General features: G+C 37.5%; 3 protein-coding genes and 1 non-coding gene across 4 annotated transcripts; 2 read left to right on the top strand and 2 right to left on the bottom strand.

Moving 5' to 3' along the window:
* Positions 1-2,607: 2,607 nt before the first annotated feature.
* LOC138869634 (uncharacterized) lies at positions 2,608-3,216 on the bottom strand. Its single transcript, XM_070147268.1, has one exon. It carries the CDS (start codon positions 3,214-3,216, stop codon positions 2,608-2,610), a length of 609 nt encoding a protein of 202 aa, XP_070003369.1.
* Positions 3,217-3,950: 734 nt separating this feature from the next.
* LOC138869633 (uncharacterized) lies at positions 3,951-6,349 on the bottom strand. Its single transcript, XM_070147267.1, has 3 exons — positions 5,518-6,349; positions 5,302-5,361; positions 3,951-4,624 (listed from the first exon to the last, which is right to left on the bottom strand). Exons 1-3 carry the CDS (start codon positions 6,347-6,349, stop codon positions 3,951-3,953), a joined length of 1,566 nt encoding a protein of 521 aa, XP_070003368.1.
* An 835-nt stretch (positions 6,350-7,184) lies between these two features.
* On the top strand, positions 7,185-7,291 carry LOC138869797 (small nucleolar RNA R71). The gene has a single exon (XR_011400050.1). It is a non-coding gene; the product is annotated as a small nucleolar RNA R71 (small nucleolar RNA).
* A 4,733-nt stretch (positions 7,292-12,024) lies between these two features.
* Positions 12,025-17,910, top strand: LOC104247228 (AP2-like ethylene-responsive transcription factor AIL1). The gene is made up of 9 exons (XM_009803189.2): positions 12,025-12,454; positions 12,985-13,549; positions 14,268-14,350; positions 14,549-14,557; positions 15,046-15,134; positions 15,270-15,343; positions 15,480-15,530; positions 16,024-16,100; positions 16,733-17,910. Exons 1-9 carry the CDS (start codon positions 12,238-12,240, stop codon positions 17,569-17,571), a joined length of 2,004 nt encoding a protein of 667 aa, XP_009801491.1. The 5' UTR covers positions 12,025-12,237; the 3' UTR covers positions 17,572-17,910.
* Positions 17,911-23,447: the final 5,537 nt, after the last annotated feature.

Raw genomic sequence — 23,447 nt, 5'->3', positions numbered from 1 at the left:
TACTTTAACTTACCAAAAACAATCAAAGCAACACAACAAAAAGAAATCAAACAACTAAATTGTTACAAATACATACATAAATTGAAGTATTCCCCATCCCACACTTAAAATGTAGACATGTCCTCATGGCATAAAAATTTAAAGAGGAGTGAGGTAAAGGAACTTCCCTGAAAGATCACTCCTGTTCAGAGACAGTGACTGGGTTCACATTGCAAGCACGGCCTAGAGCTCTCAGCCAGCCTAAGAATTTCTTCTTTGACTTTACCTATCGGTCAGCCACCGCGTCTACGCGGGCACCCAAATCAGTGACTGAGGTACGTAACCCAGCCATCTCCTGCTCCAAAACTATCATGTGGTTACTCCGGGGGGCTGAGATGGGCCTGCCTCTTCAACTCTCGGAGGTGGTGGGACCTCAGCTACCTCAGCATCATTATCATTATCAGATTCATCATCTGAGTCATCAACATTTACCGCCGGCTCCATCCCAATTCTGATTTTTCTTGCCAAGAACGGGACTTTTACTAGTAATTTCTTATCAACTCTAAGGTCTTCAGGGACTCTAGCAAGGCGGCACAACCTGGTGACTAAAGAAGGGAAGTAGAAGCCTTTGAGCAACTCAGGTGATCTAATGAGCATTTCATCATAGAGGAGCTGGGCCACATCAAAATCCCTGTGAGCCATGAAATAGTAGATTGCTGATTCCCGTGGTAGATTGACATCAGTCGTGTTGCTGGAAGGCAACAACCGACTGTTGATAATAGTTAACCAACACTTAGCCTCCCAATTGAGAGACTGGGAGTTAAGTGTGATCCTGGGATTTATCCATATGTATTCTCTGTCTGGCACACAGATAGTTTCAAGAAGAGTTCCCCACAAGGCACTTGTTCGGCTAAAAGTACGATAATCATCAGCTTCTCCCCTAAACACTAGCAGCCGATAAACCCTGCAGATGGCCTCGATGGATGCATTTACCAGAGTATACACAGTAATAACCCATTCTCACATTCCGGGCAGTTCGCATAGAACTCCCTGACCATCTGAACATTGGCCACCTCCGGTACTTCGAAGAAGATGTCCAGCTAACACCTCCTCAATTCATTGAATATGTTCGGGCATTCCACCTCTAAGGATTATCTGTCAATATGCACCTCATGTAGCAATTTCTTTGTTGCCTTTGCATTGCATCTGTCCTCCGCCAGTTTGGAGACAAACCTAGTGCTGTCAAATTATGGTGAACTGGCCTGACTCCTAGCTCTCGAAAAGCTTCCCGATCCACTAGCGGAGGACCCGGTGTTGCGTCTCTTCCTAGATGAACTCATTGTACCTGTCAAATAGAGAAATGCATATTAGTGAGTGTGTGAAATATGTGACTATGGGTGGTTACTCAGACTTCACCACAACCATGTCACATTAGCTCTTATAACTCCATTGGGGCAATTTCCAAATCACCTTGTGGGCAAGTCACTATCCTAACACGTATAGCCCTCATGGGTACATCAAAACTTCCCCCAAATCAAAGATACTACTACACCATCACACCCCACAATACTTCATTCAACACCCACCAACATACACCTTTCCACTATATTAAACACACAGCCTCTTCACCAATCAATCTCAAAAATGAAATTCAAAAGAAAAAACAAGAAGAAACTAACAAAAATCTACTAACAATTACTACACCATTACAACATTAAACTATCATGAACTACAACAAAATACAAAAAGAAAATAGAGGGGAGAAGTGAATAGCATACCTTAGTGGAAGAAGAGTGAGAGGAATGGTGATGGGATGTAGTGTGAGTGAAGAAGAAAAAGAAGAAAATGGGGGATTTTTGGGGAGTTAGGGTTAAGAGAGAGAGAGATTGAGAGATAAAGAGGGGGGTCGGGAGTTTTGGGGGATTAAAGAAGGGGGGTTGAAATTAAATTAAATTAAAAGAAGAAGAAAAGAAAGAAAAGAAAAGGAAACAAAAATAAACAAATAAATAAAAATAACGTACCTGGCGCCCACCGCGGCCGCGGTGGGCTAAATACATCGAGGCAGAAACTTTACGTCTCACCGCGGTCCCACTGTGGTCGTGGTGGTTTGGACGACGTTGAGGCAGAATACTCGCCTCTCACCGTGGTTATGCCTCGGTCGCGGTGCTGCCCCCCCTCTTTTCTTAATTTTATATAGATAGATACAAGAAAACACTAACAACAACATTAGTGGGTTGCCTCCCATGCAGCGCCTGATTTAATGTCGCGGCTCGACATAGACAAGCACATTTAAGGCTCGCTCGACCTCTGAGGTTCCGTCAGGTGGATCTCTGTCATTTCTTTCGCGTCACTCGTACCTACATATACCTTTAATTGCTGCCCATTGACTCTAAATGTGTGTGAGTCTTTCTCCGAGGCAATCTCCACAGCCCCTAAGGGGAATATTTCGACCACTCGAAATGTACCAGACTATCATCACTTAAGCTTACCAGGGAACAACCGTAATCATGAGTTATAGAGCGGTACCATGTCCCCGGGTTTGAAATGTCGCTCAACAATGTTCTGGTCATATAACCTCTTCATTCTTTCCTTGTATAATCTGGTGCTCTCGGAAGCAAGATGTTTGAACTAGTCAAGCTCATGCAATTCAGTGATTCGTGTTGTGCCCGCAGCCTCAATATCTAGGTTCAGCTGTTTCAGTGCCCACCAAGCTTTATGTTCAAGTTCCACTGGCAAGTGGCAGGCCTTCCCAAATACCAACTTATATGGTGACATACCAATTGGTGTTTTAAAAGCAGTTCTATAAGTCCATAGTGCATCATCTATCTTTTTCGCCCAATCAGTTCTTGTGGCGTTCACCGTCTTGGTTAGCACACTCTTTATCTCTCTGTTAGACACTTCAACCTGCCCACTAGTCTGGGGATGATATGGGGTAGCCACCTTGTGGCGTACATCATACTTTGCTAGCAACTTTTCGAAGGCTCTATTACAGAAGTGGGTGCCTCCATCACTGATAATCGCTCTTGGTGTCCCAAAGCGGGTGAATATGTTCTTCTTCAAAAATTCCACCACTACTCTTGCATCATTAGTGGGCAACGCTACAGCTTCTACCCATTTGGACACGTAATCCACAGCAACAAGTATGTACTTATTGCCAAAGGCGCTAACGAAGAGTCCCATGAAGTCAATCCCCCAGACATCAAACACTTCCACCTTTTGAATCGGGTTCATGGGCATCTCATGGCGACGGAAAATGTTCCTGGTCCGCTGACATTCATTTCAGCCCTTCACTTAGTGGTGCGCATCTTTAAACACTATTGGCCAAAATAAACCGGCCTCTAGAACTTTCGCAGCTGTCCGGACTTCTACAAAATGCCCTCCATACGCTGATGTATGACATGCTTGCAAAATAGAAGATTGTTCTATCTCGGGGACGCACCTCCGGATCAGATTGTCAACACCTATTCGAAATAGGTAAGGTTCATCCCAATAATACATACGGCAGTCACGATAAAACTTTTTCTTTTGTACAGAGGAAAGGTCATAGGGAACTATACCGCTGGCCAGGTAATTTCCAAAGTCTACATACCATGGCACTTCTTCAAGACTAGTAGCAAGCAGTTGCTCGTTTGGAAAGGTTTCCAGAATATCCTCAACCTTAATTGAGTTTTCAGCTCCCTCAAGTCGTGATAGATGTTCAGTGACTTGGTTTTTTGTACCCTTATGGTCACGAATTTCGAGGTCGAATTCTTGTAGTAGCAACACCCAACGAATCAGGCACGGCTTAGACTCCTTCTTCTCAATCAAGTACCTGAGAGCTGCATGATCAGTGTATACAATTACCTTAGATCCAATTAGGTATGATTTGAACTTGTCGAAAGCAAACACCACAGCCAACATCTCCTTCTCAGTCACAGTGTAGTTCAGTTGGGCTCCACTCAATTTTCTACTAGCATAGTAGATTGGATGCATTAGCTTGTCTTTCCGCTTTCCCAACACTTCCCCACTGCGTAGTCACTAGCGTCACATATAAGTTCGAAAGGTTGCTCCCAGTCGGGGGCAACAATGATGGGTGTTGTGACTAGTCTCTTCTTCAACTCCTCGAATGCTACCCTGCGATCATCAGAAAACAAGAAGGGGTGATCTTTTTCTAACAACTTACAGAGAGGGTTGGAAATTTTTGAGAAGTCTCTTATGAATCTCCGGTAGAAACCGGCATGCCTGAGGAAGCTCCTGATTGCTTTGACTGATGTTGGAGGGGGCAGTTTTGCTATCACATCCACTTTAGCACAATCCACCTCAATTCCTTTGCTTGACACCCGGTGCCCCAAGACTATGCCCTCTTGTACCATGAAATGACACTTCTCCCAATTAAGAACCAGGTTAGTCTCAATACACCTTTTCAGCACACGCGTCAGATTTATTAGGCATTCATCTAATGAATTTTCCACCACTGAGAAATCATCCATGAATACTTCCATTATGTCTTCTACCATGTCAGTGAATATGTCCATCATGCACCTTTGAAATGTGGTGGGTGCATTGCATAGGCCAAATGGCATCCTCCGGAAGGCATAAATGTCATATGGGCAAGTGAAAGAGGTCTTTTCTCTATCCTCAGGTGCAATGGAGATCTGATTGTAACCTGAATACCCATCCAGAAACAGAAGTGTGACCTCCTTGCTAGTCTATCTAGCATCTGATCAATGAAGAGAAGTGGGAAGTGGTCCTTCCGGGTGGCCAGATATAACTTTTTGTAGTCCATACAAATTCTCCAGCCCGTGATGGTTCTTGTCAAGATCAGTTCATTATTATCATTTTTGACTACTATCATGCCACCCTTTTTAGGCACACATTGAATCGGGCTAACCCAGCTGCTGTCAAATATTGGGAAAACAATTCCCGCATCTAACCACTTTATCACTTCTTTCTTTAGCACTTCCTTCATGTTAGGGTTCAGCCTTCTTTGGTGTTCCCTGGAAGGTTTGTGGCCCTCTTCCAGCAGAATTTTATGCATACAGTAGGCGGGGCTGATCCCCTTTATGTTTGTCATGGTCCACCCAATGGCAGTCTTACACTCTTTGAGTACCTGCAAGAGTTATTGTGCCTGCACATCTAATAAACTAGATGAGATAATAATAGGTAATGTGGAGTCAGGTCCAAGGAACTCATACCTGAGATGGGCGGGCAGTGGCTTCAACTCCAGCTTTGGGGGTTCTTCGATGGATGGCTTGGCTGGAGGAGTTTTTCTATTTTCTAAGTACAAGGGTTCAAATTCAAGAGTTCTGTCCTAGAACCCTCTGCCCTCTAGTGCCAACACACATTCTGCCAGTTCTTCTCCATTCACCTCATCTAAATTCATCATGCATGCAGCAAGAGGGTCTTCAATAGTCAGCATCTCATCATCAGTTTCGGAAATTATATCCACGGCATCAATAAGAGAGCAATTGGCGAATTCACTTGGTCACCTCATAGATTTCTGCATATTAAATGTTATTTCTTCGTCGTTTAATCTCATCTTGAGCTCCCCAGTCTCACAATCAATGAGAGCTCTCCCAGTGGCCAAGAACGGCCTTCCCAAAATTATGGGAATTTCTTCATCCACCTTACAGTCCAAGATTACAAAATCTGCAGGGAACACAAATTTTCCCACCTGAATCAACACATCATCCAGGATACCAGAGGGTCTTTTTACAGTCCTATCAGCCAGCTGCAACAATATAGAGGTGGGTCTAGCTCTTCCAATCCCCAGCCTCTTATAAATCGTCAGGGGCATAAGATTAATTCTAGCCCCTAGATCATAAAGGGCCTTAGCAAAAGCAAAATTACCAATAGTGCAAGGAATTGTAAAACTCCCTAGGTCAGATAGCTTCTCTGCAATTGGTCTAGTCACCAGTGCACTACATGTCTGAGTAAGAGTCACCGTGGCCGGGTCTTGGAAATCGAATTTTCTCGACATTAAGTCCTTCATCATTTTTGCATACCCAGGCATCTCTTTCAAAGAATCAATCAATGGAATATTTACCTGGATTTGTTTTAGCATCTCAAAGAATTTCTTGTACTGCTCCTCTTTTTGGTGCTTAGCCAGCCTCTGAGGGAATGATGCAGGAGGTCTCTTCTTCCCAATGATTTGGGACTGCTCTTTATCAGCTGCCACCTCAACTACTTGTTCCTGGGCTGTCTCAGCTTCTTTCTCAGTCTCAATCTGAATATTGTGTTCTTCTTGAGCAGACTGGATTGTCACCTCTGTCAGTTTCGTTAACTCATCTAGCTTAATGGGCATTGGTATGAGAGTCTCAGCCTGTCTGCTCTCTCGAGCCCTTTCTTGCTCTACGTCTAAATCTCTGTCATTCCGTAGACTCACTGCCATCAGTTGCTTCGGGCCTTAATCTTTGGGGTTTATTTGAGTGTCTGCAGGTAATATCCCATGAGGACAATTGTTTAGAGACATTGAAATTTGGCTCATCTGCACTTCAATATTCTTGATAGCTGAATCGTGTGCATCTACTCTCTCACTAATTTTTGCATTAGATCCAATAACCTGCTGCATCATTGCCTCAAGTCTAGCAAACCCATCTTCATGCCGTCTACCATGCTTCTGCTGAGGAGGGTGATACCCCTGCTACTGATTCTGATTGTTATATCCATGTGGCCTTGGGTAAAGTGTCATATTGTTAGGAGGTCCCATACCTCCCATGTTCTCATTGTTGAACTGTGGCTGGACTGGCCTGTACGGCTGACTTTGCTAGCCCTAATTCTGACCACCCTACCTCTGGCCTCCATAATTAGACTCATAGTTTATATCTTCAGGGTAGTGATGATGATCATGTTCTGCATTCCACTAGTTACCAATTGGCTGACTAATTCAAGATGTGCACAAGCCCCCATTGGTAGTATCTACGATGTGTACCTACTGCTTCTGCCCTGACTCTTCTACCTTTTTAGTGAGTATACTTATCTGTGTCAATAAGGTGGCCATATTTTTAGCCATATAGTTGGATGGATCTAAGGGCACTGAGTGAACCACTAGAGTGATAGGTGCATTCCTGGTTGTCCATCCTGAATTCTGTGCCATCTTATCAAGCAGACTCTAGTCTTCTCTCCATGTTTTGCTCAAAAATGCTCCACCAGCTGAAGCATCAACAACGTTCTTCACGCTATCTGACAATCCCATGTAAAACCGCTGCCCCAATATTAGATCTGGAATACCATGGTGTGGACATATAACCAGCATCCCTTTGAAACGTTCCCATGTTTCATGTAGTGTCTCCATTGGTCTCTGTTTAAAACTTAAAATTTCATCAATTTGTTGAGTAGTCTAGTTGGGTGGGTGGAACTTGTTATGGAATTGCTTGACTAACTCCTCCCAAGTTGTTATGGAATTTATGGGGAGTGAGTTTAGCCAGGTCTGGGCAGCTCCTGTCACTGAGAATGGAAACAATAACAGCTTGATTGCTTCCGGAGTTACGTTGGGCTGCCTTTGGGTTTTGCAGATTGACAGGAAATTCTTCAAGTGCTGTTGAGGATCTTCGACTTGTGACCCCGAAAATAGTCCCTTGTTTTGCAACAAGTGCAACATGTTATTCGTGATTTGGAATGATTCAGCTTGTATCTGCGGGACTACAATCGCAATGGCCAGATTTTCAGCTGTGGTCTGTGCCCAATCATAGAGAGCAGCCTCTGGCACAAGAGGTGCCACAGGTGCTATTGACACTGTTGGGTCTACCACGTTGTCCCCCATGTCTAGTTCGATTTGTTCAGTTGCTTGTTGTTGTTTGCTTTTTCGGTTGGCCCGATTCAAGGCCTTGAAAACTTTCTTGGGATCTGATAATGCTTCAAATACTTCACCAGTTCTCGATGAGTTTCTAGGCATGCACCTGTACAACCAAGTCAAAAAACGTTATAATTTCAATGTAAAGATTGGGTATAGAGAAAACTACACAAAGAATTTTTGTACTTCTTTCAATTGTAATTGATAACACCGTTAATTCTCCGGCAACGGCGCCAAAATTTGATCATGCCCAACTATGCCTTATAAAAAAGGACACGCAGACGTTGCAAATATAATCTGAGTATTTAGCCTAGAGTCGAACCCACAAGGAATTAACCTATCAATTACTTTCGTTAGACTTACTAAATCCTCCGGAATCAACTTCTCAAATGTTGTCAATAACAATTGATGGTATTTCTACTAACTACGAATGAAAGTAAATTAGCACTGAAAACTAACTATGATTAAGTTGTAAACAATTAAGAGAAGGTTCTAAGGTTATGATTTCCCCTATTGATGGAATCTCTTCCGGTTATGTTTCATAAATATTCACCAAATCATCTCTATCAATCATGAGCACTCCTATTACCGTAAACCTCTCCCGAGTAATCGTGATAATTTACTAGACGCACTCTCCCGAGATACGCTAGCTGGCTTTGTTTATTACAGCTCACTTTAGATTACACCCAAGGCTTCGTTATCCCTAATCCCGCCTTTAAACCCGCAGTTATTGATCCCTCATATACTTTGAGAGTGGTGGTGTTCAATAATTACCTAAATATGCACTCTCTCCCGAGTTATGCACACTAAATAGGCACAGCTAATTGGGGATCCTGTCAATTAACTACAACAAATACGTAGTTGAACAAATAGAGATTAAATCGGCAAACTATATTAACATCACAAGAAGTTCATCCTTTAATAGGTTCCATCAATACTTTAGACTAAGGAATTAGCTACTCGTGACAAAACAAGATGAAACTACTAAATTATTCATAATGTGTAATTGCAAGAAAATAAAAGAGATAGAAAACTATAATGTTTGATTGATCTTCTCACACTTGTTCTTGCCTCCAAAGTAGTTTAAAAACAAGCTTAAAAAAATTCTTGGGCGAGTTTCTAAAGCTTATAAGGATTTGGAACAAGTTTTCCAGAGTTTACACTTTGGTCCCCATTTTTCCTGACGCGTGAACAGTGCACCGCAGTCGCGGAAAGACCGCGGCTCGACCGCGGTGGAAGCTGAACATTCTGTCTCGATCCTTAATCTGTCGCGGTTCCACCGCGGGCGCGGTGGAATTTACTCCGTCCACTTTTTTTTTTTTGCTTCTTTGTACTCGGGTACTTCTTGAATGGGCCTTATCTTCACATTATTGCCTCCAAAACACTCTGTGGTGTTTCCTCATTTAGAATATTCCCTGCGAAACAAAAGAACATCATTTAGAATATTTTATTATCAATTTGACTATAAAACAACAATAAACCATGATAATATTAAGATGTAAATATTATCTATATAGCCTAATATCAATATACTTTGTCCACATTAACAAAAAACACATTTTATAGAGTCAACGTTTTTCTGATCTTAAGTTGAATTTATACACGATTTGCGATTAGGTTATCTTATTTACTAATCACTAATCAATATCCCTTCTAGTCCAAAACATTAATTGTTTTGGCCAACTAAGTTTGTTTTAAAATATTTAATGTTATAACAAAATAGAGTCTTTATTACATTTTCCCAATTCAATCATACTATTCTAATTTGTGGAGTGTTAAATAAGCACTTAAACATTTATTAAATATCATTCTTAATTAGTAATATCCTACAATTATTGAACCTGTTAACCTTGACTAAGTGAGAGATGTGGGAAGAGATATTACATTTTCCATTCTTTTTATTAAACGGTTCGGACAAGAGGGGTTGCTCTGATGGTAAATAACCTCCACTCCCAATTAAGAGGTTGTGAGTTCGAGTCTCTCCAAGAGCAAGGTGGAAATTTCTTGGAGGAAAGGATGTCGGGGGTCTATTTGGAAACAGCCTCTCTACCCTATTCACTTTTACTTGTTCACTATGGACTTTGCATGCCTTTTAAGAAATAATAAATGAAGTGCATATTTTACCATGATACACATATTAATTGATACATATTTTTAGTGGATTTAAGAAATTGTCTTTTCTTAATATGTCAAAAGTGACATATAAAAGTAAAAATCTATTTTTAAAATATTAGACAAGTAAAAGTAAACGAAAGGGTAATAAACTAAGAGAGATTTGGTAGAGAAACAAGGAATGACTTTCTTAAAGTTTCTTGAAAACGAGCTAGTTAGCCAATAATACAGGCAACAAAAAATGTGTAAAATAAGAGTGCAACTTGGATACTCTTTGAACGTTCAAAGGACATTAGTGTAGTTTGTTTCAAGATTAAGAAACCACATGCCCCCTAAGGATATGCACAACTCCATGTGTTAGGCCAATTACTATATATAGAATATTACTGCCTCAAATATACTTCCTCCATCTCAAATTATATGTCGTAGTTTTTAAAAATAATTATCTAATTATTTATCATTTTAGAAGTTCAAGAGTAAATTAATTATTTTTTTCCTATTCTATCCTTAATATTAATTATTCTTAAAGACTACAAATACCTTAATTATGAGTAGGAATTAAATAAAGAGAGATTTATCTTAAGACATAAATAAGGGTAAAATGGTCATAAACTTTTCCTATTAATATTTTCTTAAGTGATGTAAAAGAGAAACACGACAGATAATTTGAGACGGATAGAGTATACACTTAAAACAATTGAGTAGAAGATACGATTGTGGTGAAGTTGTCAGTATGTCTTCATTCTTAATAAGAGATTTCTTGTTCGAGCCTTGGATATGAAGTCACATTTATTAGTTGATCACTTTATCCACTAATATAAAACGTATCCAGATTTAATCGAGCCCCCGTAAAAATATCGGATAGCGAATGAGAAATAAAAAGTGGAGTAGAAGATATGCAAGAATGAAAAGATAGGATCAACTCACTCAACATGCTATATACCACTTTGCCCTATCTTAAAATTACACAAGAAAAGGATCTGATATGAAAACTAAAATATTAGGATATATCTGCCAAAATAAACTATTAGTATGTACAGAAGACTACAATTCACACAATTTTTTATTTAGTCCTCGTGTACTCTTGATTATTATTCTTCTATCTTAGCTTCCATTTGATATGTATAGAATTTCGCAGTAGCAGTAAAGTTCAAGTTACATATGTATATAAAAATAAAAAATGATTTAACTCACTAATAGTGTAACAAATTTTCACATTACCAACATCTTTTAACTTGTTACAACATGTTATTTTCTGCATTTTTATGTTACCAAATTGGGATAGCTCAATATATTATCGATCTCTTATTATAAATCATCTTAAACTGATAATATAAAAATTTGCATATTATCCGTGCACAGAAGTTAAATATCAAGTTTACCACCAAAGGATGTGGTGCAACGGATGGGGCTGCTCTTCCCCTTAACCAGAGGTCTCGAGTTCGAGCCTTAGGTATGGAAAAATACTTGGCAGGGAGTGCTTCCCCCCGAATAGAGCCCTACGCGGCACGAATCCAAATATAGTCGGCCTCCAATGCGAGTACCGGATACCGGATGGGAAAACCAAAAAAAAAGTTTAAATATCCAAAGAGAAATATCCTTGTTATATACTCCATCCGGTTCACAATAAGTGACCAATTTGCTTTTAACATGCCCATTAAGAAAATACTAAATTCTATACAAAAATACCTACTATGACCAAACTATCCCTAATTAAACATTTAATGTGAGGAGTAAGAAAACTTTTTAGGAATATGTATATAGGGGTTATTTTGTAAAAATAAATTGAATTCTTTCTTGATTACATAACTGGACATTTATTTTGAACCAAAATAAAAAAGTAAATTGGTCACTTATTGTGAACCGGGAATACATTACTACTACCCTTGGTTCAATTATTTTACAATCCTACCCCTCATCAACCCTATATTTTGCTCTTCATTTTGAACCTATACATGTTTTTGGGATCAGAGAAAACACTGCCCCTCATTTAGAGGGCACCCCATTTGTGACCAACGAGAAATGGAGAGAGAAGGGGAGGGGGGTTTTGTGGGGGGGGGGGGTCGAACTTGATATTTTATTTTTATTTTGGGTTTTGAGTTTCATATAAATCTTCACATTGCTTTGGGAGAAATGATTCCTCTTCAATTTTTGGACCTTTCCTCTTCTTCTTCTTTCTTTTTTTTCACCTATTCAAACAACTTAGTCTATAATACCAAATCATGGACTTATCTTTTTTATTCTCTTTTAATTTCCAGTAGCACTTCATATTGCATGAACTTTTAGTGGGGAAAAACTCAATATTACTAGTGTTTTTCAATAGCTATATATAACTAGTGAATTATTTTATTTTTTTAAACCAAGATTTTAATTTGATGGCTTCATCAATGAACAACTGGTTAGGATTCTCTCTTTCAGCACATGAGGAATTAACATCACAAACATCTCAAGAAATATCTGGTTCAGTTGATGTTTCAGGAGAATGTTTTGATCTTACTTCTCATGACTCTACCCTTCCTTCTCTTAATGTTGTTCCCCATAATACCCCTTTTGGTATTTTTGAAGCTTTCAACAGAAATCATCAATCACAAGGTTAGTTACTACATTTAATTTGATTTCCTCTTTGTTAGTCTTTTTTTTTCACTGCTTGTTGCCGTTGCTGCTTTCTTTTCATATTTTCTTGAGCCGAGGGTCTATCAAAAACTATCTCTCTACTTTCAAGGTAGGGGTAAAATTTATGTACACATTATCCTCTCCAAACCTCATTAATGGGATTACTGAGCTTGTTGTTGTTATTGTTTCGTTAGTCTCTTTTTTTCCTACTAAAAACCCTAATCCTATAAAGGAATATGAGGAAAAAGATCAAGACACATGTGTTGTGAATGTTTATAGTCATTTTTCGCAGCTCCTCCTTTGTTGCCTTATATGAATTAGCGACAGACAAATTAAGAACGACTTTTGTTAGATGCAATACCATAGTTTTAAATATACATAGTTGGGGTTTACGTCAAAAACCCCATCACCGCAGGAGATGAAAGTCCGAATAGATGGATTAATTTGGAAAAAAAAAACAATCATTTTTCCTATGTTTGAGATTTTTTTTGTTTGTTTTGTATATGCAGATTGGAGCTCTCATGATCCTAACTACAAGACCACATCAGAGATGTCAATGCTAATGGGCATTTCATGCAATACAAGCCAACATCTTGAAAATCAAGAACCACCAAAACTAGAAAACTTTCTTGGTATTGGTGAAGTACAAAACAGAAACAACAACATTAATGGAGATTATAGTATTTATTCAAGTGTTACTAATACCACTAACAATATTGGAAGTAACACTAATAATAATAATACTATAGGGCTTTCTATGATCAAGAATTGGTTAAGAAATAACCCTAACACCACCACCCCATCAGAAAATGACAACAAGGAGGGGGAGGGTGTGGTGGTAGGTGGTGGTAATAATGCACAGTCCTTGTCACTTTCTATGAGCACCGGCGGCGGCGGTGGCGGTGGCGGTGGAGAGAATAGCTGCTCGTCGGAAAATAACAAACAACAAGAGAATGCTAATGGGTGCAATGGTAGTATTGTTGATGGACAAAATAATGGTGCAATAGAAGCAGTGCCTAGGAAATCTATTGATACTTTTGGCCAAAGAACTTCTATTTACCGTGGTGTTACAAGGTATTTTCTTTTTCCTTTTTTTAAATTATCGCTATATTTCATATGTAGGAACGAGGCCAGGCACAAGCTTATACTTTTTGGCTATTTTAGAGAAATAAATGCTACTTGGAAAAAAAGATTGAAGTAGCATTTTTTACATTCTTCCTCCATCTTGCTCTTTTTAACAATAAAATAAAAAATACTATATTTATGAGCCATATTACATATTGGAAAAATTCTAATGAACTTTGTCCTTAAGAGAAGTCTAAAATGGAGTATAAGATTGCATTACAAAAGTGGGAAGGGCGTCAAAAAAATATAACACCGTCTTCAAAATCATTTAGGTTCATTAATGCCATTCCCTTTCATTTTTCCTATATAGTTTCTCTTCTTCTTTTTTTGTGCTTAGTAGAAAAAAACATAAATAATGGAATCCTTCTGTTCACTACTGGATTATCGTCATATAAAAAAAGCAGCTCCGTGTACCATGCATTTTGCATTCACGCATGCAGAGTTCGGGAAAGACTGCACTACATCAGACAGCCTACCGTAATGCAAGTCTACCCTAAAATGATCTACTACTCGAAACGAAATTTTTTTCTCTTATTTTAAACAACCTTTATAACCAAATTTCTTTCTTGTTCCTCTTGCTTTATTTAGTGGTTGATATTAAGTGTAAAGTAAGTATTTTATTTGTGATATACGTTTCGTAATTAATTTTATATATTGGTGTATGTAGGCATAGGTGGACGGGGAGATATGAGGCACATTTGTGGGATAATAGTTGCAGAAGAGAGGGACAAACTCGCAAAGGAAGGCAAGGTATGTTTCCCTTCATTGTCTCCCACTTCAAAATTTCACCTTTTTCACTTTTTTTTTTTCATTTTACTCGCCATTATTTCTTTTTCTTACTACTATCTACCTTATTTTTTCCTTGAAAATACTAACTTGGATATCTTCTTCATTTTTCTCTCATTCTACTTCATGGTGATGGATTCTACAATTCTATACTTCCTGCAGTTTATTTGGGTAAGTTATAGTGTAATTCCTTCTAGTCTTGTATATATATAAACTTTTCAACATGTTACTACAATGCAAGAACTCACTATTTTATCAATGCTTTTAATTAACTTCTATACACTGAGACTGTGACCCGAAAGTGTAACAAAAAAAATGGAATTAGCAACCAAGAAAATAATAGGTTAGTTGTTACAACACGTTTTAAACCATGGTGGTCGCAATCCGGTGCACAAGTCATCCCATTTTCACGCAGGGTACGAAAAAGGACTGTACCCCAGAGGGTGTAATTTAGACGGTCTACCCTAATGCAGGCATTAATTAGTGGCTGTTTTCACTGCTCGAACTCATAACCTATAGTAACCGTTGCCCAAGACTCCCCTTCTCATTTTAAAAAATATGGTAGTGTAATAATTTTTATACTTTCATTGTATATAAGTTAAATTCTTATTATAATTTTATCTTAACTGGTCAATTTTTTTCATGTAATTCTTTTATAGGAGGGTATGATAAAGAAGAAAAAGCAGCTCGAGCTTATGATTTAGCAGCACTGAAGTATTGGGGTCCGACAACTACCACCAATTTCCCAGTAAGTACATAGAATTCTATGTAGTGGACTTCTTCATCCTAGGAAATTTTGTCTAGTTGGTCGACAACAAATGTTCCGTACAGAAAATTTTGGTTTTTTTTTTAATTAAATTTTTTCTTGGATGAAAATTTCCAGATTAGTAATTATGAGAAAGAGCTGGAGGAGATGAAGCATATGACTAGACAAGAGTATGTGGCATCTTTGCGAAGGTACATTTAATATAAAACCTATACATAAACTTGTCCAAAAAAAAATTAGACCCGACCTTAGTTGTAATTTAGAAAATAAAAGAAATTGATATTTTATTTTATTTTGTTTTTGTTTCTTTTTTTGGTCCTAATATAGGAAGAGCAGTGGGTTCTCTCGTGGGGCATCAATTTACCGAGGTGTTACTAGGTAATATATCATTTCCTTGCGTAATAATATTCTTCTTTTCCATTAAAACTGTTCAAAATAAAAAAATCGTATTCATTATTTTTCTTCTTGGTTTATCATATGCCACTATAGGCATGGTTATTATATTAGTCGTTGAAATTATACTGATTAAAGTAAACAGTGAATTCGACCGATTATTTGTGTAAGAATCCTTAGTTATATATTTGGCAATGGAGGATCATTTATACATGTATGACTAATTATGTCTCGAAGAAATTAAACTTCATTTAATAATCGCATAAGAGTAAGTTTAATGCCAAATTATTTTATTTTTTTCTTGTTTTGTTTTTGAGTGCATGATATCATTTGGCTTTTGCACAAAATTAAATCTCGTTGATTATTTTATGATAGAAGTTATATCAAAATGCATACACTTTCATTTAAACATTATGTAGTAAAAGTAAAACTCTTTCATTTAGTTTTGTAATTTTTTACTTTTGGTAATTAATAACAGGCACCATCAACATGGAAGATGGCAAGCGAGAATTGGACGAGTTGCTGGAAACAAGGATCTTTATCTAGGCACTTTCAGTAAGTCTTTTTTCTCCTTTTTATTTGGAATTTACACAAATAGCCGGCCAAATTCACTATTTACTTTTTCTAGCCGGTATACATAATATATTCACTGATTATATATGGTTATATTCAAATTATACATGGATTATATGCATACTATATATCCATCAGCTATCTTTAGTTTAAGTGGTTGGGTGGACGGCTATTTAGGTTAATTCTTCCTTTTTTTTTTTTTTTTCTCCAAAAGACTCATTAATATATATTAAATAGTTATAGTGTCATACTATTTACTCATTAATATAATACATATTAAATGGTTGGAGGATTTACACAAATAGCCGGTTAAATTCACTGTTTATTTTTTCTAGCCGGTATACATAAATTATTCACTAATTATACACGGTTATACACAAAATATACATAAATTATATGCATATTATATATGTACCAGCTATATTTAGGTTAAGTGGTTGGGTAGACAACTATTTAGGTTAATTCTTCCTTCTTTTTTTGCTCCAAAAGACTTAATAATGTCATATTATGTCCCTACATATATATAATCATGTACAAAAATGCTTTTTCCTCAAACCATTTTCCTGGAAAATCATATTATGATGGTTACCTTCTAACTTTATTCCTATTCATAGGCACACAAGAAGAAGCTGCAGAGGCTTATGACATTGCAGCAATCAAATTCCGTGGACTAAATGCAGTAACCAACTTTGAAATAAACCGATACGACGTAAAAAGCATACTAGAGAGCAGTACATTACCTATTGGAGGTGCAGCAAAACGTCTCAAAGATGCAGAACAAGCTGATCAAATTGCTCGAGATTATCAAAGAGTTAGTCAAGAAACCATTGGATCTCATCTCACAAATGGAACAATCAGTAGCTATGGATCGAACGCGAACCATATCTGGTCTAACATTGCATTCCAACAAGCTCAACCATTGAATATGCATTACCCTTATAGCCAACAACAACAACAACAACAACAAAGGCTATGGTGCAAACAAGAAGTTCAAGATTCTGATCATATGACACAAAATTTTCAAGATTTTCATCAACTTCCACATGGGAATATTGCTCATAATTTCATGCAACCAACTTCAGCTTTACACAATCTTATGGGATTGGATACTTCTTCTACTTCAATGGAACATAATAATATTACATATCAAGGTGTTGGATATGCAAGTAGTCCTAGTGGTGGATTTGTGTTGCCACAATTGAGCCAAGGTAATGGTTATGGAGAGAATGAAGTGAAGCAACAACTTGGTAATGAGAATATATTTGGTTACTATCATTCTCAACAATCAACATCTAATGGCTCGGTAAAGGCGGCCGGTCTTTATGATCCTCAGGATTCTGTTAATTGTAACAATTGGATGTCAACAGCTGTTCCTGCTCTCGCTTCAAGGAATAATACTGTCGCTATTTGTCATGGTGGGCCCCCCACTTTCACTGTGTGGAATGACACATAGAACTCTCATTACAAGGCCATGGACTAATGGGAAATCTAGCTAGCAAGGGATGTATACATAACTAATCTCTAATCTTCCTTTTTTTCTCTCTCTTTTTTTTGGCAACTCAAGAAAGATAAGAGTTTTTTTTGTTTTTATTTTTTATTTTTGTTGTTTTTATGCAAATGCTAATTTTGTTTATAGGACATGATGAGTGAAGTTCATGAATAGCATAATGAGAGAGCTTTGTTTAGTCTCTTTCTTTGGCTATAATTTTGGGAACTTCATTCTTATAGATCCTATCGGAAAGTAAAAGTATCAACCGTGCTTTGTAATTTTGGATAACATAACAATGCAGATAATCGGAATTTTTTCAATTGTTGTGTATGTATATTTGCTATATATACATTGTTTGCATACATTTCCCATGCTTATTTTCTATATCAAGAGGTAAAAGAGCTCATTGGTATTATTTTCAAGTTTATCTTCTTGCTATGATTAATAAAGTTTACACATTGAATGAGCCAAAACCTACAATGTAATGTCATTAAAAAGTGAAAGAAAAAGGAAAAAAAAAAAAAATATGAAAGAAAAAATGAAAGGGAAAGAAAAATGAAGTGATATTTTTTTCCTCCCAAGTCTCAGGTGCATTCAACCTTAAGTTTTGCACTCAGCCGTAATTATAAGACTCAAGTACATCTGTTGCACATTTATAATTAAAGAAGTCATTATTTTTTTCAAACCACTATTTTACTGTTTTTCTTTGTAAATTAACTAAGTTACTATATACTAGTAACATTTCCTAATTTTAAATGGACAAAAAGTGCTGGTCAAGTGTCAAAGGATATGGCTTGGGGTTACAATGAAAATATAGTATTAAGTCTTCACGTATACTATCGGTAAGCATTTAAATTCTATCGAATCTAAATTGATAAAATAATTTGGATTATATTTTAAATTCAAGATGTATTGGTCCAAACAAATATTATGGACTAGTATAACTAAATTAATTATATAATCTAATATATATGGATTAAATAAATAAGTCTTAATCCATTGGGCTAACCCATTTAATTGGGCTAAAGTGATGAGCCCACTTCCTTAAGCCCAAAATGTCATCTTCCTAGAAGCTTAGTTTGGTGCCACGTGTCAAATGACGTGCCACGCCAAGTCAAATGGAAGAGCTAATAGGATTATGCCACGTGTCAGAACGACAAGGCATCCCAAGTCAAATTAAAAGGTCAATGGAAACGTGCCACATGTATAAGTAACATGTTCTAGCCAATCAAATACGGCCTTGTCACTCTTCAATCTGATTGGTCAGAAGGAGTTTGTTCCCATCACAACTCTTCCCTTCCACAACTATAAATAGGGGTCTTCATAACTCAAAAAGGAGACCAGAAGTTATAACAAGAAGCAAGAGAAGGCTCGTGGATCAAATGCCGTAAATTTCTCTACAAGTTTCAGGCTTCAAGCAACCAAGTTCAAGTTCAAGAAATTAAGTTCAAGAGCGAAGAACAAATCAAGTTCAAGCTCAAGAACGAACAACAATTCAAGTATTCAAGATCAAGAATGAAGTCAAATCAAATACCAGGCATTCAAAATAAAGGCTACTTGTTCGTGATAAAATTCGTGGAAACAATCAAAGCGTTCGCGACGGCTAAATCAAATTAAAAGTCAAGATCAAGCTCAAAGGCCCTTGAATTTATATTGGAAAGTAGAATCAGAGGAATCATAGAGATTGTAACACTCAAATATTTGAAATAAAATACTACGATCGTTGCAATATTTTTCGGTCTTGATTTTATTTTCTCGACATAATTTATTATCTACAAATTCTGGCACGCCCAGTGGGACGATCTCTACCTCTCATCTCTTCTTTTCCAAGTTCAAGAACAAGATCTAACAATTCGACCATCGAAGAACAACTTGCAAATTTAACCAAAGCACTTGAGAAGTTGACCAAGTATATAGAGGATCGAGATACTCGCCTCAAAAAGTAAGCAAATGAGATCGAGAGCTTAGCAAAAGCAAAATCAATTCAAGCACATGTGGAACTTTCCGAAGATAAAGTAGGGGGAGAATCTGATGCGAGGCAAATGATCGTGGTCAAAGAGATCCAAGTTTCTTCAGAAGGTCTAATTCATGTTGATCAATTGAAGGATTTCTTCATGGGGAAATTGAAGATAAAATTGATCCTCTGATTAAATCTTCCCTTGCATATGTCATACACACAACGAATTGATAACTTGAAGATACCTACTGGATATCAACCTTCAACGTTTCAACAATTTGATGGAAAAGTAAATCCCAAGCAATATGTGGCTTATTTCATCGAGACATGTAACAACGCTGGGACTTATGGTGATCATCTTGTCAAACAGTTTGTTCGTTCTCTCATAGGTAATGCATTTGATTGGTACACAAATCGCGAACCTGGTTCTATCTATAGTTGGGAGCAGTTGGAGCAAGAGTTTCTCAATCGTTTCTATAGCACAAGACGCATCGTAAGCATAATCGAACTTACAAACACTCATCAAGGAAAGGATGAGCCAGTTATTGACTTCATCAACCGCTGGAGGAGCTTAAGCCTCAACTGCAAAGATCACCTTAGCGAAACTTGTGGCATCGAAATGTGCATTCAAGGCATGCATTGGAGTCTTAGATATATCTTACAAGGCATAAAGCCCAAAACATTTGAAAAACTACCAACTCGTGCACATAATATGAAATTGAGTATGGCTACAAGTGGAGATCAAAGGTTTCCTGATTTTGAGCCTCATGATGAAATAGAAGCAGAGGATGCTGAGAATAGGGACAAGTATTCATCCGAAGATGAAGTTGAAGAGTCCATGCAAGTTATAACTCTCCTTAACGCACAAGCCTAAACTGCAAGTTATAATGCTCCTCAACGCACGAGCCTAAACTGCAAATTGTAATGCTTCTTGGCATATGAGTATGTATTATATGTCATGAAGCTCCTCAATTTTGAACTAAATCTTTAAGACGTAAAGCTCTTCAACTTCGAGCAAAGTTTTCAAGTTGCAAAACTCTTCAAATTCGAGCAAAGACTCAAGTCGAAAGCTCTTCAAAGTCGAGCAACGACTTCAAGTCGCAAAGCTTTTCAAATTAGAGCCAAACTTTAAGACGTAAAGCTCTTAAAATTCGAGTAAAGTCTTCAAGTTGCAAATCTATTCAAATTCGAGCAAAGACTCAAGTCGAAAGCTCTTCAAAATAGAACAAAGACTTCTAAGTCACAAAGCTTTTCAAATTAGAGCCAAACTTTAAGGCGTAAAACTTTTAAACTTTGAGAAAAGTTTTCAAGTTGTAAAGTTCTTTAAATTTGAGCAAACTGTTCAAGTTGCAAAGCTCTTCAACAGTGAGCTAAATCTTCAAGTAATAAGCTCTTGAAATTCGAGCGGAACTATAAATTGTAAGCTAAATCTTTAAGTTGCAATGCTCCTAGATGTACGAGCCTAAATAGCACGTCATGAAGCTATTCAAATTTGAGCAAAATCTTCAAGTCGCAAAGCTCCCTAAAATACGAGTTTAAACTGCAAGTTACTACGCTCCTTAATGCAAGAGCATAAAGTGCATGTTACTCCCGGCCAGCAAGAGTATAAACTGTGTATGGCCCAAAAACAAAAGTTTGCTAGGTCGAAAAACCTCTAAAGAGGCGGCCTAAGCAAAAGTTAGGACATAAAAAGATAAAAATAAAAAAATAAAAAAAATCCACCCATTCTGAACTATGGCATAAATTGATCCTCTTCATCGAGGTACGTAGGCAGCTTAGAGTTTCATTCTGAGTTTAGTTGCATAAGTTCAAAAGATACATGTTACCCCAATCATTATTCGAGGGAAGAATGATGGAATATAATCCACTTGATTGGAACTTAAAAATTAAACTTACACGAACTTTGTGCCTTATAGAAGATTGGTGGTCCAATGGGGGCAAGCCTCCATAGCAAATTGGCATCTCCGATTGTTGGATGTAGACTTTTAGTAAATCTTCAATTTGAACTTCTCAAGTTCTCCGGTCTTCAAGTTGAATTATAGAAGCCCTCCAAATCTTCAAGTATGTCGCTCTTCAAGTTAAATTTTGCAAAGTCCACCATCCTTCAAGTTGAAGTCCGCCAGTCTTCAAGTCGAAGTATTCAGGCCCTCCAAGTCTTCAAGTCTGTCGGTGGTTAATTTGAAGTCCTCAAGTTCGTCGGCATTCAAGTAGAAGTATTTAAGCCCCACAAGTCTTAAAGCTGAAGTCTTCAAGTCTGCTAATTTTTCAAGTTGAAGTTTAAAAGTCCACCGTTCTTCAAGTTGAAGCATCAAAGTCCACCAAATTTTAAAGTCCGTCAAATCTTCAAATTTGTGGGTCCTCAAGTTGAAATCTGCAAAGTATGCCAAGTTTTCAAGTTGAAGTTTTCTAATTTTCCAATCTTAAGGTGGACATTGAAGTCCCCTTGCACCTTAAGTTGACCTCTTCGTAGGTTTGTCCTTAAAAGGAACTATAGTTTTTCAATATTAAGGTGGATGTTTAAGTCCCTTTGCACCTTAAGTTGGCCTCTTCATGGATTTGATATTTCTATTTGTTAATATGGATTTATCCTTCTATATGGTGATGGAGATTTGTCCGTCTATATGGTGATAGAGATTTGTCCGTCTATATGGTGATGGAGATTTGTCCGTCTATATGTTGGTATGGATTTGTCCGTCTATATGTTGCGACGGATCTATCTTCTTATATGATGTTGTGGACTAGATCATCTATATGCCGTCATGGATTTGTCCTTCATATGATGTTGATGATTTGTATTTCTATTTGTTGTCACGATTTTTTTCTTCTATGTACATTGTAAGCACGTGATTTTTGCCCTATGAAAGAACTACTCCCAAAAATTTCAAAATAAAACAATTTTCCTTTTGTGTGCAATTTTTGTATTTTTGTGGTATTTTTGTATAATTATTTGTATTTTTGTCTGTGCATGTTTATTTGTTTAAATTAATAAAAATATAAAATATGTCGCATTTGCATTTAGTATTTATTTGAGTTTGTTTTACAAAATGAGAAAATCAGAAGAAAAAATAATAATAATAATAATAATGTACATTGCATTTTTAGCATTTAACGTCTAAATTGTGAGATTTTATCGTTAATTGCTATTTAAATGTGCGATAATAGTTATTAGGAATTAATTAGTATTTTTTATAAGTTAATTTAGTTTATAAGTTAATTTAGAATTTTAGTTTTATTAATTAGGAAGTAAAAGAAAAGAGAGCAAGTATATAAAAGAAAATCGGAATTAGGCCTCTTCTTCAATTTTGAACCACATGCCCAAATATACCCAACCTTCCTCTACGACCCAGTCCATTCCAAACCGGGTCGACCCAGTCCATAACCCAACACCCCTATTTCCCTATCTTTCAAAAGAACAAAACCCTAAAATTGTATTTTTCTCTTTCACTGTTGAAAACACCATCCGCCCCCCCCTCCTCATCTTCTTCTTCTCCAAAAAAGAAAACACCCCAAGCTCCTCCCATGGCAGCCCTTCCCCCTCACACCCCTGCCCCCTCACGTTACACACACATATATGCACATAACACAGCATATACGCGCACACACACAGCACATATACGCACACATACACAACGCATACACACAGCTCGTCGACCTCCCTCTCTTGTCCGCTATGGTTGTGCCTTCAAGATCTTCAAGTCAAGCACGAGATCCCGTCACACTGTTGCCATCCGCTGTGACCACTGCTTCCGCTTCTTCCAGCTTCGTCATCGTCGAGTTTGAGCTCGACACCCATGGCTGCTGCTGCGTCTTCTTCTTCATGCTGCTGTTGCGTCTTCTTCATCCTTCGTGCTGCTGCTGCGTCTTCTCCATTCGTTGCTGCTGC

Source organism: Nicotiana sylvestris, chromosome 5, assembly GCF_000393655.2.
Source record: "Nicotiana sylvestris chromosome 5, ASM39365v2, whole genome shotgun sequence".
Classification (NCBI taxonomy): domain Eukaryota; kingdom Viridiplantae; phylum Streptophyta; class Magnoliopsida; order Solanales; family Solanaceae; genus Nicotiana; species Nicotiana sylvestris.
Note: the sequence above shows the minus strand (reverse complement) of the source record. Positions and strands in the feature narration are given on the sequence as shown.